The sequence below is a fragment of the Talpa occidentalis genome, unplaced genomic scaffold (assembly GCF_014898055.3).
Source record: "Talpa occidentalis isolate TD23 unplaced genomic scaffold, MPIMG_talOcc4v2.1 talOcc4.11, whole genome shotgun sequence".
NCBI lineage: Eukaryota > Metazoa > Chordata > Mammalia > Eulipotyphla > Talpidae > Talpa > Talpa occidentalis.
In genome coordinates this window covers 100599327-100617141 of record NW_023601104.1, presented here as the reverse complement: position 1 = coordinate 100617141, position 17815 = coordinate 100599327, and the positions used below count along the sequence as shown (strand labels likewise).

Here is a 17815-nt window from a genome sequence, read left to right as displayed (position 1 = left end):
AATGACATAAGTTCTCAAAGCTTTAGATTCCGAATACTCAAGCTGTGGCTTCATTTACAGAAAAAATAGTATCATTTAATCAAAGAACCAAATGAAAAGAGCCCTTACTGTAATGAAAATGCTATCTTCTCGAGTTAATCTGCAAATACGAAGGCTAAGAAGAGATTCAGAAGTTCTGGAATCTCAGCCCTCAGAGAATCCAGGTGGAATTGTCATGATTTGATAAAAATGATCTGGTCTGACTTTCAGTAAAGAAGAAATGTTAAGAATGAAAATAAAAGAAAGGCAGACTAATAAAGCTACAAGAGAGCTTTCCTTAAGAGGAAGGATACTTCTTAGGTCAGTCTGGACAGACAGGAGAATGAAAATGTGAAGGCCACAAAAAATATGAAAAGGAAAGAGAGGTACCCAGACATAAAACTGCTGCCAAGGGAAGTATGAGAAAATTTCAAGATTTTTTAGCAATTTCTAGATTTAAAAAAATGATGAACAGGACTCAAGGCATAGAAAGACATGTAAGATCTCAGAGAGCAAATACATAAAAGCTGAAGGGGGGGGGCCTCCCCTGGTGGCGCAGCAGTCCCACAAGGAAAAAAAAAAAAAAAAAAAAAAAAAAAGCTGAAGGGGGACGGACTGTAAGAGAACAACAAAATAGTCAGTGATAGCTAAGCCAGCTATTACAGAGCAAGCACACAAGTATTACTGACTAGCTAAGCCCCAAGTGAAGAAAACTGAACATTTTATGGTATCACAGAGACTAAGGAGAAGTAGTAAAGAGGAGGCAATATTCGAGGAAAGTCAGGCGCAACAGTAACAGATTTGAGTTCAGGACGGAGTTAATGCCTAAGTGTCCTGGGGGTAGGGGTAGGGGTTTCACCTCAGAAGAGCAAAGGGCAGGAAGATCTGCCTGAGAAGGTACTTTTTAACACACCCGGAACTTTCCCAGGTCATGTTCCTGGCCTGTGAACCACACTTAGAGAATCAATGAATTAAACAATCTGTTGAAGGTTAGTCTCCAAATAAAATAAATGCAGAGAAAAGAGAAATCATCCCAGGAAGGGTTGCTTTAAATGAGCCTGTAGCAAGAGACAGTGTTCTTAACTTCTTTTAAAAAAAAAAGTGCACACAAAAAATGCATGTAGGGCCTCCCCAGTGGCGCAGCGGTTGAAAGCTGGGATGCAAGGCTGCCCGCAGCCTCTGCAGCGCCGGTTCGATCCCCGACCGCCGGGTGAGGGTCCCACATGGCATGCAGACCTCTCCTGCTGCCCACTGCTCCCCTCAGCAGTGTACTTTGGTCCTTCTGCCTGCTCTGCTCCCCGCTCTGGCTCTGGTGAATTCTCTCACCCTCCCGCGCTTCTGACTGTACCCAGTGCTTGTATGAATAAATAAATAAATAAATAAATCTTAAAAAAAAAAAAAAAAAAATAAGCATGACCATTTAAAAAAAAAAATGCATGTACACAAAACATTGTGGAGATTATGTCACTAGAATGAGGTACTAGTCACTAGGAAATTCCAGATTTAATAAAGAACAGGCAAAATAAGGTAGAAGAGAAGGTTAAGAGTCACAGAAAGTTACTGAACCAAGAGCAGTATGATCAGATTTGCATTTTAAAAATTATCTGCAGTTGGAGGCTTGGTAAACTGTTAAAGTGTTAAAAATGAAAGGGACGAAGGAAAAATAAGCAGGACCCTTTAGTGCCTGGCTTAAGCACTGGGACAGCATTTACCAAGATGAAGGAAATGAAAAAATGAACAAGCCTACATGAGACTGTCAGGTTCCAGACTATTAAATTTCAGGTGAGTATCCACTGGGCAGCTCTCAAAAAAAAGGGCAGCTGGATATAATACTCTGGAGTTCACTAAAGGCCTGGAGAGATGGGTATAAACAAATTGCACTTTCCTATACATCAGGTTTTTCACAGAGAGCAGTGAATTTAAGCAATCCATAAGAAATGCTTGTGCACTTATTTAAAATCCCGGGCATTAGTTGGAAGCACAGCAAAAACCAAAGTATTTAAAGAGAGCACACAATGAGTTTCTAACTCTTAAAATTACCTGACATATTTTCTCCCAAATTTCATCACATCCAGCTTTTTCTTGAAAGCTAAGAGCCAAGTCATAATTTTCTGCTTCAGACCACACAATCAAAGTGTCCTTGAGAGAAAAAAAGAAGTCTGAATGATTAGCATACATTATTGCAAAATACTTAAAAGTTTAAGAAAAATGAATAAAGCAACAGGAATTGAGAACAGCCCTCATTTTTCTTTTGACAACATTAATAATATTTTGGTAATCACTAAAACCTTTCTGTACTTCTTCCACCTATAAAATGAAAACATCATTTTCTTCTACAAGTTTAACCAAAACAGGAAAAGCACTACACAGGGAGGGCATAACCTAAACATACTAAAAACCCAAACTAAACACTTGATAAACCCCATACCTGCACATTAAGTCACACTATATGCTCTAGTCAGAAAGCCCAAAGACTAAAGTCTCAGCATTGACTAGGACATGTCAGGCTGGGATGAATACATACAGTTCTCCTTCCTCTCCTCTCCACTGCAACAGTGGGTTTTCTTTATCTGGGGCCCATGAACAGTGACGAAGCCCTGAAATTCACTAAGTATCTGATATGTGAGTACTTACTTGGAGCAGGGATTTTTTTAAACTTTCACCAAAGTGCTGTGGTTCAACCAGTAAGACATTAACTACCATCCAACACTCCTCTACCCCTATTTACACACCTTTCTTTTCAAAGTTAAATAAATAATTTAATAAATAGTTTAACAGTGGTTCTTAAATGTAATCTAAGCAAGACACTAACAATATTGAAACCACTTTATATTCCCTATAGTACGAGAGTCTGCATTTCCACTGTATGGTATAACAAAAAGATATGTATTGGGTATAAGGTATGTTTTAAAAATTTAGGACTATAAATAAACATATCCATTGTTTTATAGCAATGAAAGGGTCCTCTTATATAGTCACATTATAAAAAGGAACCTTGTAGTATAGGTATAACTGATACCATGCAGGATTTTTTCAAGCTGCTCCAAAGAAAAGAACCAGGAATAGAAATTGCTTTAATCTGATTAGGATCCAAGTAAAGATCGGCCAAGCACCTACCGGGATGATAATTCCCGTGTTGAGGAAGAAACATGACTAGGCTATCTTCAGGGTACTTTCACTGCCAAAAACCTCTTACACACAAGTGAAGTCCCTGTTTAAAAATATGTCCACTAAAGTGTGCATTAATGGTTTAGTCATTTATGTAACTGTCAATCCTGAGATTAGTCGTCTCTCCAAGAACTAAAACGATGCTGCTGAGAAGTAAACAAACGATCTTTGATGAGTTTATCGAACAAGTCCACAATTCCTACTCAGATTTTTAAAAAGGAGTTCAAAGACCCCATTTTACTATGTTGAAGGGCTCTAGAGATCCTAGATCCCAGCCAGGTAGTCTGTTCTACAGCAACCGAGTAGCTGGTCAAGTTCAAAACAATTTACATTAACATTGTAAGATCAACATGCCAGAAATTCCTCCGTTGAGTAACATCCCCGAGTCTCAGTTTCCTTATTTTCAAAATGGATATAATACATTGTTCTATGAAAACTGGTAATAAGATCATTATATATAAAACCAGAATCAGATTAGTTAATATCTCAGATCTCATACAACTGCTGGTAACTGCTGTGCTATAATGTATATTCAGACTCCTTTGGAGCCTTAAAGTCAGGGCACAGCTAGACATATATGCATTAAAAAAAAAAAAAAAAAAAAAAAAAAAGATTTTATTTTTGCATAAAAGAACTGGGTGGGGTGTAGCCAGAGGTGCGGGGGTGGGTGAAAGGATTCACCAGAAACAGAATGGGGAGCAGAGTAGGCGAGACAGGAGAGGTCTGATGTGCTGTGTGTGAGTTAGCTCCCTGGCCTGGGATCGAACTAGGTTGGTGGGCCATCGCAGTGATAGCACTGAGACTTAATGGGTCGGCCACCAGGGAGGCCCGCCATAGATGCTCTAAATCACCCATCTGACAGATTTCCAAGTTTGACAAGCTGCATATCAGAAGGGTACAAGGAAATGTACTCACATAGAAAGGCGCCTTGAAAACTTTAACATTATAGTAAAGTTCTGTTCAGGCTGTGTATGAAATCAAATTTTTATCCACACTGAGCTACTGTATAGGGATACAATCCCCCCACCCCCACCCCTGCACCAGGAGCTACACAGCAGAGGAAGGAGTTTCTCTATTTCAGCTGTGCGTGAGCTGACCACGGCATCAATGGCTGGGTTGTCCTCCCCTTTATGCAGAAACAAGGAAACTCAGTTGCTAGACTAACTGGAACATTAACTTAAGTTGGAGCAAGTTTCTTTTTAAAATTAAACATGATTGCTTTATACACTATAAAAACTGGAAGAGTCCTATTTTGGAACCATCATTTGTAATGTTATGAATTTTACAGTTAGAAACTAGATGATAAAATTCCATTTTATCACTAAGACAATGGCAAGCAAGACAAAACACAACATCTTCAAAATGTTACCTGTTGTTTCTGGTACGCAGTATTTGGATTTATTTTGGACTCTAAAAGTAGAGAACCTAGGAAACAGAAAAGTAAAAGATATTCCATTATGTCATCACAAAGCAACAAAATTATATTCCCTTACACATCACATACTTCCTTTTCTATTTGATGCACATAAAGACTACAATCAAGAAAATTATCTAAAATATAATACAAGTTTAAATATAGTAACGTGTAATCTTAAAGGCCTACATTATGTGTGCTAACTTTTAACAAGAGACAGAACCATCAGCAGCAGCACACAGTAGTTGAAACAGCACAGTGTGAAGTCAGTGATCTGGGTTTAACTCCGATATACTGTATGACTGGGAGAATGATCTTTAATGTATGTATTATAACAGAATCTGATCTATCTCACAAAACTGAAACATAACAAGGAAAAGCAGCAGAGAATTAAAAATCTATAGTCCCTTAAAGTATTAAGTCTCCCCTGTTTTGTTTACAGGAATAAAACTTGTATCCTAATATCAGGGGTAGTGTGGCTTAAACTTACATTTTAAAGGTAAGTCTGATACAGCTATATTCAAAACATGGTTTCTATGAAAAAATACATTCAAAAACTCTACTTTGAAATACAGCGTGTTTCAAAAAATAATCCATTCTCTAGAAAACTGCATAAATAAGGTAACAATGAAACTACTGGATTATTTTATATTTCAGAAGATGCAAGTCTATGGCATGGAACCAAATGAAGTAATTTTTCTTTAAGACTTAAACTGCACAAAGGCACAACCTACACAAAAGAGAAAAACTGTACATCACTGATAAATGACAACTGAACATGATTAAAATTTCGAACGTCTGCATTACAAATACCATCGGGAGTGTGAAAAGACAAGCCATGCAATGGGAGGAAAGCAGTTGGGAATGACCTTATCTGAGAAGGGATTTGTATCCAGAACTCTTAAAACTCAAAGACACTTTAAAAGGGGCAATGCAACAGACATTTCTCCACAGATGCATAAGCTCAACATCATCAGTTATTAAAAAAATACAAATCAAAACCACGATATAAGACACCATTTACACCGACTAGGATGCCTACAACCAAAGATGACAAGTGTTGGCAACCACGTGGAGAAACTGATCCCTCACACACTATGCTTATGGATACATAAATAGGCATCTGCTTTGGAAAAGTCTGGCTGGTTCTCATCGTTTACCACACCTAGTTATATACCCAAAGCAATGAAAACAAATGCCCACCCAGATATGTGCTCACCTATGTTCATAGCAGTGTTATTCCTAATAGCAAAAAGTGGAAACAATCCAAATGCCCCCCCCATGATAAATGGATAAATGAAATACTGTTCAGCTATACAAAGAAATCAATTTCTGATACTTGCTTTAATACAGATAAGCCTGACAAACATGATAAATGAAAGACGCCAGTCGCAAAAGACCACCGCAATTACATGAAATGTTCCAATATAGAGGAACATTTACAGATTGGCGGTGGTTTAGGGCCAGGAGGAAGGGCGAGAGGATGGGTGCTGATGGCCGCCGCTGACTGCTAGTTGGTACATGATTTCTTTCAGGAAAAACAAAATGCTCTGAAATTAGATCGTGGCGATGGGTGCATAATCCTGTGACTATATTAAACAAAACACGGAATTATACACTGGATGGGGGCGAACTGCAAGGTATGTGTCGCTAGAAGTGTAAATACTTACACAAGAGAATAACGCATAGCAAAGTTCATGCGGGAACAAATATATGTACGAGCAACAAAACACATGAATCCTACAAACACAGACAAAAGCCCGAGACCAAAGCATGTGGCATGTAATTCCATCTACATAAATTCGAAGTGACAAAAGTCACCTATAGTTAGAAGTCAGGCTAGCAATTAAGGGGCGAAAAGGAGAGGAAGACGTTCTTCACCTGTGTGCTGGTTATTCTGTGAAAATTCACTAGCGCGAACACTTATGATTTGTGTACCCTTCACCTTTTAAGAAAAAGTTTAAGAGAAATGGTAAACACACGGCACAGAGCGCTGGCGCTCTTGGAAGGTATGCTTTCAAGAAACACACACCTGACCTGGGAGCTGCTAAAACAACAAACCCCAGTAGTAGTGCAACGATTATTTTTCTAGCACCAGTTCCTTTTGCATGTGTTTCAAAAACTCCCAGTAGCTAGGTAATTAGAAAACCCACAAACTGAAAGCTGGTATGTCCCTTTCTCAAAGCTCTGGCTAAAACAAAAATAAGCACACACTAGAAACTTCCCATGTGTTGACAAGTCCCCCCACCCCTCACTCTCACTCCTGGAGCTACTCAGGATGTTAGTGGGGAATTTCTCTCTTGAAACCCATTCTAACCGTACCCCATAATCTCAATCTAAGACTCCATTTTAGAAAGTCCAGCTCTGATTCCCAAATACCATGTTTCCTAAGAGACCCAGGAAGGCTGTACAGGCTGAAACATGAGAAAACAGGCTTTTATAGTTTGAAGCAAAAGTAAAATAAGAATTAAAAGACACATTTCTAGCTTTATCCCAGTCCATCTATTAGGCTGCCTGTCCCCACCTCTTAGTTTCTACTGGATCAAGCTATGAGCACTTCTCCAACTTGGAAAAGGGTCAGGTGTTAATCTGTATGAACACAACCCTTTCCCCAACAAGTTGATGTCTACCCGTTAGTGTCACCACAATGCTCGGACCAGTAATCCGATCCTAGTAGTGAATGGGGATGGATGGGGAAGTAGGGCTCCATGTCAGATGACAGAAATTTGTCATGGCAGCAAAGACAACAGGAAGATGATCCGTAGTTGGAGATGTCAAGCAACATTCAGGAAGAGGGTGTGGAGGTTCTTACTAAGGAGAGTGCATGCTTTTGATAATGGGTAGGGCCACATGTCTGAACTGAAGAACCCAGGCAAGAGGGTGAGGGCACCCTGCCCGATCTAGCTGAGGAGCATATTCATCTTCTCCAATGAAACAGATGCCCTTACCCAAGAGGAAGGCACTGCCACGCTCCCCATGATACTGCCCCCCCACACCTGAAAAAGGGGCTTTGTCACTGAGACCAGAGAACAGTAAGCCTGCTTAGCGAACCCCAACACCAAGACTTGAGAAAGGACTTTCCACTTCCAACTCGAGGATGGGAAAGGAAATACGCAGACACAAAGGAAATCAAAAGAAAGGGACCGAGCTAAGGGGTCCAGAGCAATACATGCAACTCCATTTTTCATTACAAAATCCAGCATTCAGAACTGGGTCAAACTGCTGAGATCACCCCAGATAAATGCCAACTGCTTCTGAGTTCACTCCAAAGAAGCTGTGACAGAGTTACAAGTCCATATTTGCATGTACATTTCTTCAAAAATTCTCATTTACTATTACCTAGACCCCAAATCAGCATAATCGCTTTGGAGGTCATTTACCATCCATCACCTACCAAGTTTTAAAATACACACTGTTCTTTGGTACAACACTAAGTCTTGTAGGAAATTATCCCACATCTTCACATAGGCGCCAACAGCACGAGTGATGAGGATGTCGTCAGCAGGGCTTAAAATGGCAAAAAACTAGAAACCATCCCTATGCCAGTTGGTCTCAAAGGGTGAGAACTTGAAAAGGTCTAGAAAAATCAACATTTTCATAATATTACTAAAAGGTTATTTGCCTTTCTCACATTTATTTCGCTCATTATCTACACTGTGATAATGTAGCAGATTGACACAAAAGCATATGAGAATCCTTCTTACAAAAAATGAAACGAGGCATTAAAGTTGTAAAAGTGTAAAAAAACAATACTCTTCTCACTAAATTCTTGTTTTAGAAGAGCTTTTTAATGTACTATTTTTAAATTGATGATATAAATACCAACACAACCTATACAGACAAAAGCTTTTATACTCAAGAAAGTATAACAGTATACGAAGGAAAAACATTTGACCAATGCTATTCTATGCCATCAATAGTGCACTGTGAGAAAAATAATGGAGTACTATGCTTCTTTTAATTGTGGTAAATCTGTGTCTCCAGACACAAATACATCCAAATTAATAAAAAAGGAGGTCAGCACATTCAGAAATAGGAGGAACAATAGTACAGGACTGGAAATGTCACTCCTGCCAAGCAAATGCAGGTAGAAACTGCCCCACACTAACAGCAAGAAAAGATGATATTAAAACAAATAGTGCAAGTATAAATCAGGTCCTTAAAGTTCGCTCCCCATTTCATGACCTTGTTTCCTGCTGTAAAATGAAATATACAAGTTTATTGTCAACCCCCAACACACCCCTATCAAAACAAAACACCTCCAAGAGGGGTGAGGCTACTTGGCAGTGCAGAGTGAGGTATCATCTTGTAAAGTTTAAACTGGAGAACACAAAACTGCCTGGATCCAGTCAGCAGACAGCTTTTTTGATAATTAAACACCCATACACTGAATTCATGCAATTGTTTTTAAATAAAGATTTTATATTAAAAAAAAATAAAAGTTTGGGGCCTCCCCGGTGGCACAGTGGGTTGAGCGCAGCACTGTGAAGCTGTCCGCAGCCTCTGCAGCATGGGTTCAATTCCTGGCTGGCTAGGGAGAGGCCCACATGGCACTGCAGACCTCTCCTGTCTCGCCCGCTGCTCCCCTCAGCAGTGTATTTCGGTCTGTCTGCCTGTTCTGTTCCCTGTTCTGGCTCTGGTGAATCCTCTCACCCCCCACACCTCTGGCCTGTACCCCAGCTCTTGTACTAAAAAAAAACAAAACCAAACAAACAAACAAAAAAAAAACTTAAAAAAAAAAAAAAGTTTGTATGCTGGCCAGGAAAAACTAATCCAAGAATCATACACCAAGACTCATGGCTAGAACAGGGTCACCCTGAGTGTTTACTAAAAAAAGTATATACATAAGCGCCTACCCCAATATCCAGTACATAACCAGCATTCAATGCCTGCTATTTTAGGGTGTGAGCAGACTTGTTATTTTAGGGTATGATCATTCACTGGCATCACTATACTGTTGAGTAGAAAAATTAAGATTGATAATGATGGTCCAGAAACACATGATAAATCAAAGGTTAAGCAATGAAAAAAAGTTCCTTACACTGCTTAAGAAAAATACTCTAGTAGAGCAGGCCTACTTTCAAAGTACTTCATTTCACTAAAATTCACTGTTTCCAAGAATCTACTGATGGTATTAAGTTAGAACTTACTGCATATAATTAGGAAATGTTCCACGAAAATTGTTTCGATTTTCTTCTGGTACAGTTTTACTTGGCTGAGAAATTAACTTGCTTAGAAAGTATCGATTCCTTTCACTGAAGAAGTGATAGTTTCTATAACTTCACAGTTCTTGTTTCATTATCAACCAACTAACCATTAGATTTTGGTAATATAAGAGTATCTGGGGTTAATAAACTTAGAATGGTAACTCCAGCTCTGCTGCTGTCGGGTCAACAGTTTAGGCTTCCCCACACACTGGCCCAGAGCAAAGTCCGAAGCTAAAACGGGGGCTGAGGCACTGTGCTTCGTTCGTAGAAAGACACCAGCATCCAAAAATGAGACAATGGAAGTTCAAAATCTCATCAGGGCAAGTGGCTAGCGCATGCATTAAATCTGTAGCTGGTTTGTGTCCGAAGCCCCTCCCCACGGATTTTTGTGGATTTTGTGATTCACAGATCACACAGCGGCATTTTAAAACAGCAATGAAGGTGGGAGGAAGGGGGACGACGGCAGCCGGGAAGCAACAAGGAGCTGTACATGAAAAGGTCTGCACTTGCAGCAAGACTTCACCGTATTGTCTCCACAGGCTATACCCACTGTAGCTAAAGGCCCTCAAACTTCCAGAAGCCACCACATGCAACAGATGATAAATGAGGGTTAGGTTAACAAGGGCCTATTTTCTACAAAGTAGGCCTACACAAGAATAAAGTGTTTCATCTTTTCAAAGTGAAGTATTTCTCTCAGCACGGACATTGGTCTCTCTTTTTTTTTTTTAAAGATTTTACTTATTTATACAAGAACTGGGGTACAGGTCAGAGGCGCAGAGGGTGAGAGGAAGAGGATTCACCAGAGACAGAGCCGGGGGCAGAACAGGCAGACTGATGAAATACACTGCTGAGGGGAGCAGCGGGCGAGGCAGGAGAGAGCTGCCATGCCATGTGGGTTTCTCCCTGGCAGGTCAGGAGTTGAACCCGCACTACAGAGGCTGCCGACAGCTTCACAGCGCGGCGCTCAGCCTGCTGTGCCACCGGGGAGGCCCACATTGAGCTCTTCTTGGTAGTTTATATCTGGAGTGCTTACTATATGCAATAGTCTGTACTATTTTCATTGATTTATAAAGAATAGAAAAAAAAAAAAAAGCTAGTGCTCTGTATCACTCACCAAAGCACACAAACCAAAACAAACAAGACATTCTTGTCTAACTGTAGTAGGGGTGTGGTAGGGCATATACCTACGACCAAGTTCTATCAATAAGCGGAAGTCTAGGATTCAGTATTTACCATTAGCTAGCAGTGCTACCTTGAACAAAACATTTGTCTCATTTCCTCCTACCTCATGAAGAATTTAACATTTTAAATTCTAAAATAGGTAAATCAGATGATAAACTTTTAAAATATAAAAATACTTTATAAAACAAGATAAAAACCAAACGGGAGCTCTATTCTTGATGGTTGGCAAGTAATCCAGAATAAAGAGCCTGGATATAGTCTTACATTCAGACAGCCTTAAGTGTGTGGAGAAATTACAATTTCCTTAACAACTCTGAACTCAGCAGGTAGGGCAGAAGTGCTAAAAACCGTGATGGAGAAAAGCAGAATGAGCTGAACATAAAGTGAGAGCAAGGGACGACATCCTCATCCCAGCAAGTAAACAGGTACAGCACAACCTGAAAGAAAGTACAGTGAAAGTAATCTTATTTTGAAGATGGAACTTTGTAGGTACATGGCTTCTACAAAACTCAAGAATGATGCAATCTATTTTCATGAAAGAAAAGGGTATTTTTCTACAGCATATTTTGCCCATGCACTTCCCTGGTGGCGCAAGGGGTTAAGTCTCAGCAGCATGAAGCTATCTGCAGCCACTGCAGCATGAGTTCCATGCCCTGGCAGGGAGCTACCCGCATGGAGCAGCAGACCTCTCCCAACTCACCACTGTGCCCCTCAGCAGTGTATTTCAGTCAGTCTACCTGTTCTGCTCCCCACTCTGTCTCTGGTAAATCCTCTCGCCCTCCCACCTCTGGCCTACACCCCAACTCTTGTATGCATAAATAATTCTTAAAAAAAAAAAAAAAAAAAAAAAACTACTGAAGATGTTTTCGGTAGCTTGATGGGACATCTCCCTCCCTCCATGGCAAGGTTGGCGACAAATTGCCCAGCTACTGGGATTCAAAGAGGAAGGGCATACTGAAATATGCCCCAACAGGACAGGGAGGGCACAAATACTTCCATGGAGAAATTACCCTCCTGATTTTCAGATAAGTGTATAAGCTCTTCTGCAAGAATAGAGTCAGTAGCTGAGACAGCATTAGGACAGCTTGAGTCTCCATGACCCAAACATCAGCCCCATGCAGACAAAATTAAAACTACCTAACCTTTCTAGACCTACGCGGAATCCATAAACCTTTTTTTATGAGCAGTTTCTAGAGTAGAATGCATCCCGGGCGACTGGAAATCAAAGGCACTATCTTAACAGGGGAATGGGTTTGGACAGGCTACTCAAGCTTTCTGAGGTTCCTATTAAAAACAACAAAAAAAACACAACACCTACTTCACATGTAGGCAAAAGCCCCTATCACCCTACCTAACACTGGGCAGTTTCTCAATAAATTAGCTAAGATGGAAAACGACAGACTACAGTTTCTAAGGTGGGTAATTAACACATCACAAGAGCATTAATTTCACAGACTGTAACATATTTCAAGTGTTAGGAAACAAACACTTGTTTTAAAAATTAGTATGAAAATCTAACGATTTGGGGGGAAGCTATGAGTTACGTTAGCATTTTATACAGCCAATTCTTTGATTTTGAAAGATCTGAATAAAAGACCTTACATACAAATGGTCCAGCTCATGTATGAAAAAAGGTCGATTTTACGCTTCTATTGGATAAATGACTCATCTTATGGGAAGGAGGAGTTTCCATTTTGCTTATCACAATAAAAAGAATATTCTAAATTATCTTCTAATGGAGAATGGGGGATGCACACACTAATGGGTATCCCCAAACTAGCAAGTCAATACAAAACTCCCATGTGCAGCTTGGAGCAAAATGAGGCAACAAATTGTTTTCATTTTCTTTGAATGAAACCCCGAATCTAAGTATAATGCAACCAAATTCCAAGTGGACAGCAGTACTGGAGTTTACAACACGCTGTAAACAGTTAATAAAAATTAGTTTCAAGCCATGAGACTTTGCACAGGAACCCAGACCCTGTGCCCCACCCCAATGTGAACACTGACCTCTCTTACCACCCTCCTTGTGTGCTCGCACCTTATTTGGCTTCTGAGCCAGTTCCCCCATCTGTAAAACACGGCAGCAGTAGACCAGAGAACACAAGTAAAATCTCTGGCACACAGTAGGCACTCAATAAATGCTGACTATTATTCCTATTCGAATTTTTCCCATAAGAAAAAACATTGATCATCAAACTGAAGTTTATTTACTATATTTCACAAGTATCACATTATCTTTCTAAGTTCACTCTCTGGATTTAGTGTTCTTTATAACTTAAATTTGACCAGGGGATATCAGTTAATTGACTTCAGCTCTCTTCCCTATTAACTAAAAATGAAAGCCATTTTGTTACAGCCATCCCACCTGCTTTCCTGCAGGGCTCCAAACCTTCCAGAGCGCGGGGGAAAGAGGTCAGGGCTATTTTCAAAGCGGTAAAAGTAAAAATGGGGGGAAAAGCCAACAAGATTCCCTTATTATGTAACGATAAAGTGACTTGATGCTGAAAAATACTTTAAATAAAGAACCTGATATAAGTGCCCGTTTAACGTAAGATGTGAAAAAGTTATAGATCTTAAATTAACGAGTTTTCGAATCAACAGATGGTTTCAACTCAAAAGAAACCTCTCGTTCAAAGTCCACTCTTTCCCAATTCACTATTTAAAAACCTCTGTCCAACATCCACACACGGAGAGGCTGGGGTGGTTACTGGGACAGCCACAGACCAAGTCCACTAACACCTGACCCCGGACTTGTAGCTTATGAGGCAAATAACAGACCTGAGGAAAACATACCCAACGACCCCAAACCCTTTCTATGTCTCCAAGAGGAAACACTCTCTCTCCAGTTTTCGGCGCCTTGGCGACACAACACGTCCTCCAAAGCACCCTTTTTCGATTCAAACTGAAAATCGATAGCCCCAGCGTCCTCAACCACGGCAGGGCGAGTCTTGTCTGCTTTTCGCGGAACTGGAGTTCAGGGTAGAGCGCGCAAGTCCTTGAAGTGAGTTCGTCGTCAGTTATTCCCACACAGGAACCCCCACAGCGAACTGAGGCCGCGACCGCAGACGGACAGACTAACGCGCCAGGGCAGAGGGGCGCACGCCGCGCTCGCGCTCAGGGGGCATCCGAAACGCTTTTACCGCGGCCCGAGCACTTTCAGGGAGACTCGGGACACGCCTCCGGGGGGGCGGGCAGGCCTCCAAGACAGGCACTCTCCCCAACACCGAGCCCGTCTTCCCGCACACCTTGCTCTCCGCCCGCTTCCGGGCGCGAGGCCGGCGCGCGGGACCCCGAGGACGCGCCCACGACGCCCGCCGCCCGCGAGGGGACGCGCCCCCGGCGGCCTCCGAGAGGGAAGCCGCGCCCCACTTTCCCCGCGGCGGGAGAGCCTCGCGCCCGCTCCCGCTCGGGCCGGGGCCGCCTCAAGGTCACCCGCGCGCGGCCCGCGCCTCCCGCGCCCGCCCCGCCGCAGGGCGCCGCTCACCGTCGCTCTCGGCCCGGACGAGCAGGGACATGCCCTTGAGCCGCTCCACGTAGCCCGACGACACGTGCCCGGTGCCGCGGTCGTCCCACTGCCGGTCCTCGTTGAGCGTGTACACCTTCACCCGCCGCCGGGTGTCGGTCATCGTGGCGCCCGCGGGCCGCGGCCGACCCGCCGGCGTCGCCCAGGGAGCGGGTCCGGGGGAGGCGGGCGCCGAGGCGGGGCGGGCCGCGCGCGGAGGGCGCCCCGGCCTCACTGCTGCCGCGGGGCGCCGCGGGGCCGCGCCGCCGCCCGCATGGCCCGCGCCCGGCCCGAGGGGGCCCCGCCTTTCCCGCGGCCGGCTCCGCGGCGCTATTGTCCGGGCCCGGCGAGCTGGGCCGCCCGGGGGGCGCGCAGCGCTCCGCAGCCGCTCGATCGGCCCGGGAGGAGCTCGGGGCGCCGCTCACTGCCCGGCCGCCGCGCCCGCCATGCCCTCGCAGGCCGCTTCCCGCGCCGCCTCAGGCCGCCGCCGCCATGTTTTCCTTCCTTGTACCTGGCCCCGCCGCCGCGGCCGGCGGCGCCGCTGCGCCCCCTGCTTCCGCCGCCGACAGGGGCCGCTTCTGCGGCGGCCGCTACGCCCGCTCGGAGACCGCGAGAGCCCCGAGGCGCCCGAGCGCGCCGGGCTGCGGAAAGCCGCGGTTCCTTCGCGGCCGCCGCCGCCTCTTCCGTCTTCCTCACAGAGCCCAAGCCGCCGCCATCTTGGCTCGCCCCTCAACAGCGGCGCGCGGGGCCACCCAGGCCGCAGCTACAGGGGCGGCCCGTTGGCCCTACCATTTAAAGAGACAGGGGCGCGGCCGGGCGCCCCGCTGCGGCGTGGGCCTTGGACGGAGGCGGCTGCCGAGGTGGCGGGAGCGGAGGAAGCGGAGGAGGCGGAACGCTGGTCGCGCCGGTGACGGCCCAGGGCTCCCTCGCGGCCCTGCACGCACCGTCATGCGAGCGCGGCGCGCCGTGTGCGTCCGTCGCGCCCTGCACGCGTCATCAGCCCGGCGGCCGGGCGCGTGAGGGGTGAGGGGCGGGGGCCGCTCCGTCCGCCCCCGTCCGCCCCGCCCGCCCCGCCGCGCCTCCCGGGCTCCGAGTCCCGCGCGGCCCGCTGGGCCCGGGGTCCGCCCGCGGCGCGCCGCCTCCGTGGAGTCCGCGCTGGGCCGCCCGGGGGCGGGGGGGGGTCGTCGCCACGCGAGCGCGCCCTGCGCGGGGACGTGAACCTGCGCGGGGAAGGGCCCGGCCGGGGCTGCGGGAGCCGCCGGGCGCGCGGGGGCGAGGCGGCCGCTCGGGGCGGGTCCGCGCTCGGGGCCCGGGGCCGGCCCGCCGCGCCCGCCCCTTCCTTCGCCAGAGCCGCGCGCCGGCCTCCGTGTCGCGTGCAGAAGTGCGGGCGCGGGGCCGGGCGCCGCCGGCTTCAGGGGGCGGCCCTCCCCTCCCGTCGCGCCGGCCGGGCCGCCGCCGCGGCGCGCCTCCCGCCTCCCCGCCCGCCGGGGGTCGGGCCGTCCCCGCCCCGGGAAGGGGAAGGCGAGACTCGCGGGTGATTGTGGATTCTCCGGGAGCCGCTTGCAGAGTGCGGGGGGCGGCGGGAATCTCCACACCGCGCCTCGCGCCGTGTGTCGGGCCGAGTTCACGACGCGGCGTCTGTCTTGCGCTTGGTGTGGATGTGGGTGTTGAATTTTTCATGGGAAATACCTGGTCAGCGTTTAGTTCTTCATTTCACAGTTAGATTCACATATTCAAGTTACTTCAAACATACTTAATTTCCCCCCCCCCAAAACCGAGTCAAGTGTCATTATTTTAATTGAAATTTTTATTAAAAGTAAGTCGTTTAAAATTCAGCTCCTCAGTCCCAATTGCCACAGTTCCGTATTCAGTAGCCACGTGTGGTTGCCATTTAGGCAGCTTCTGCTGCTTCAGATGGTAAGAATTTCAGGTGGAACCTGCAATGAAGCTGCGTTGCAGGCTTTCCCCACTATCAGAAAGCAGAACATTCCTATTTGGTATGATTTGGTAGGTTCTGAGGTCTGCTATTTCTATAGGGAGAAATGGAGTATTCTCAGACCGCCCCCCCCCCCAATAACTTACCAAATAGTAATGTTCTACTTTTGCGCAGGAGGGGACAGGGGGTTTCCCAGGTTACAGGATTTTCCACTGTAAAATCAGAAGTTGGGGGCCTCCCCTGGTGGCGCAGGTGGTTGAGCACCGCAGTGTGAAGCTGTCCGCAGCCTCTGCAGTGTGGGTTCCATCCCGCGCCAGCCAGGGAGATACCCACATGGCACGGCAGACCTCTCCTGTCTCCCCACTGCTCCCCTCAGCAGTGCATTTCCTCAGTCTGCCTGTTCTGCTTCCCGCTCGTTCTCTGGTGAATCCTCTCTCCCTCCCGTGCATACCCCAGTTCTTGTATAAATAAATAAATCTTAAAAAAAAAAAAAACCAGAAGTTGGAATCTTTCTCCCTATGTTAAATACACAAAGAGCAGCCTGAAATTTTCATCCTTTATAAACAAACTGGAAATCTGTAAAAAGTTTTTTATTTATTTATTTTTTTTTTATAGAGGCATGCTTTATTTATTTATTTATTTGTTTGTTTGTTTGGTTTATACATGCACTGGGTACAGTCAGAAGCGCGGGAGGGTGAGAGAATTCACCAGAGCCAGAGCGGGGAGCAGAGCAGGCAGAAGGAGCGAAGTACACTGCTGAGGGAGCAGCGGGCCGCAGGAGAGGTCTGCGCGCCATGTGGGACCCTCCTCCAGTGGCCGGGGAGCAGCCGGGGATCGAACCGGCGCCACAGAGGCTGCGGGCAGCTTCGCAACCCAGTGCTCAACCGCTGCGCCACCGGGGAGGCCCCATGTAAAAAGTTTTTTATAAAAAAGAAAATGTAAAACCATTTCCATCATCAGAGCATGAAAATGAAAATAGATTTTGTCTGCTTTTATGCTGTAACACATCATTACACGTATTCTCAAGTTTTTTTTTTTTTCTCTAAACCAAACATGAAATAATCTATGGATAAATACTTTTTCTAGTAGTAGCCTTTTAAAGTTATTAAACAAATTATTTACTGTAGGGGAAAAGATTTTAAATTGCATTTATGTTAAAATTAAAATTAGTTTAAATGAATTTTTTAAATACAATCTTCACAGAAATAGCCGTTAACATATAAGCAGAGAGAGAAAGAGAGAGAGAGATCCCAAGAAATTTGCTTGTAAGTGGAGTCTGGATGTTTGAGATACGTAAAGGCAGTTCTGCGGCAGAGTGGAAACTTGGACAGGCACTGACACTGCCATCCACAGACAGACTTTCTTCTTCCTCAGGGGAAAGCTCA

General features: G+C 45.3%; 1 protein-coding gene across 2 annotated transcripts in view; it reads right to left on the bottom strand.

Moving 5' to 3' along the window:
• PPP4R3A (protein phosphatase 4 regulatory subunit 3A) overlaps nt 1-15385 on the bottom strand; it is a 37036-nt gene extending 21651 nt beyond the window's left edge. Inside the window, exons 1-3 of one of the 2 annotated variants that reach the window (XM_037504039.2) lie at nt 14477-15385; nt 4556-4611; nt 2059-2157 (exon numbers count right to left, since the gene is read on the bottom strand). In XM_037504039.2, coding sequence (XP_037359936.1) covers nt 2059-2157; nt 4556-4611; nt 14477-14618 — 297 coding nt within the window. In that variant the 5' untranslated portion in view covers nt 14619-15385. The remainder of the gene's footprint in view (nt 1-2058; nt 2158-4555; nt 4612-14476) is intronic. The other variant, XM_037504038.2, reaches the window with a different exon arrangement.
• Nucleotides 15386-17815: the final 2430 nt, after the last annotated feature.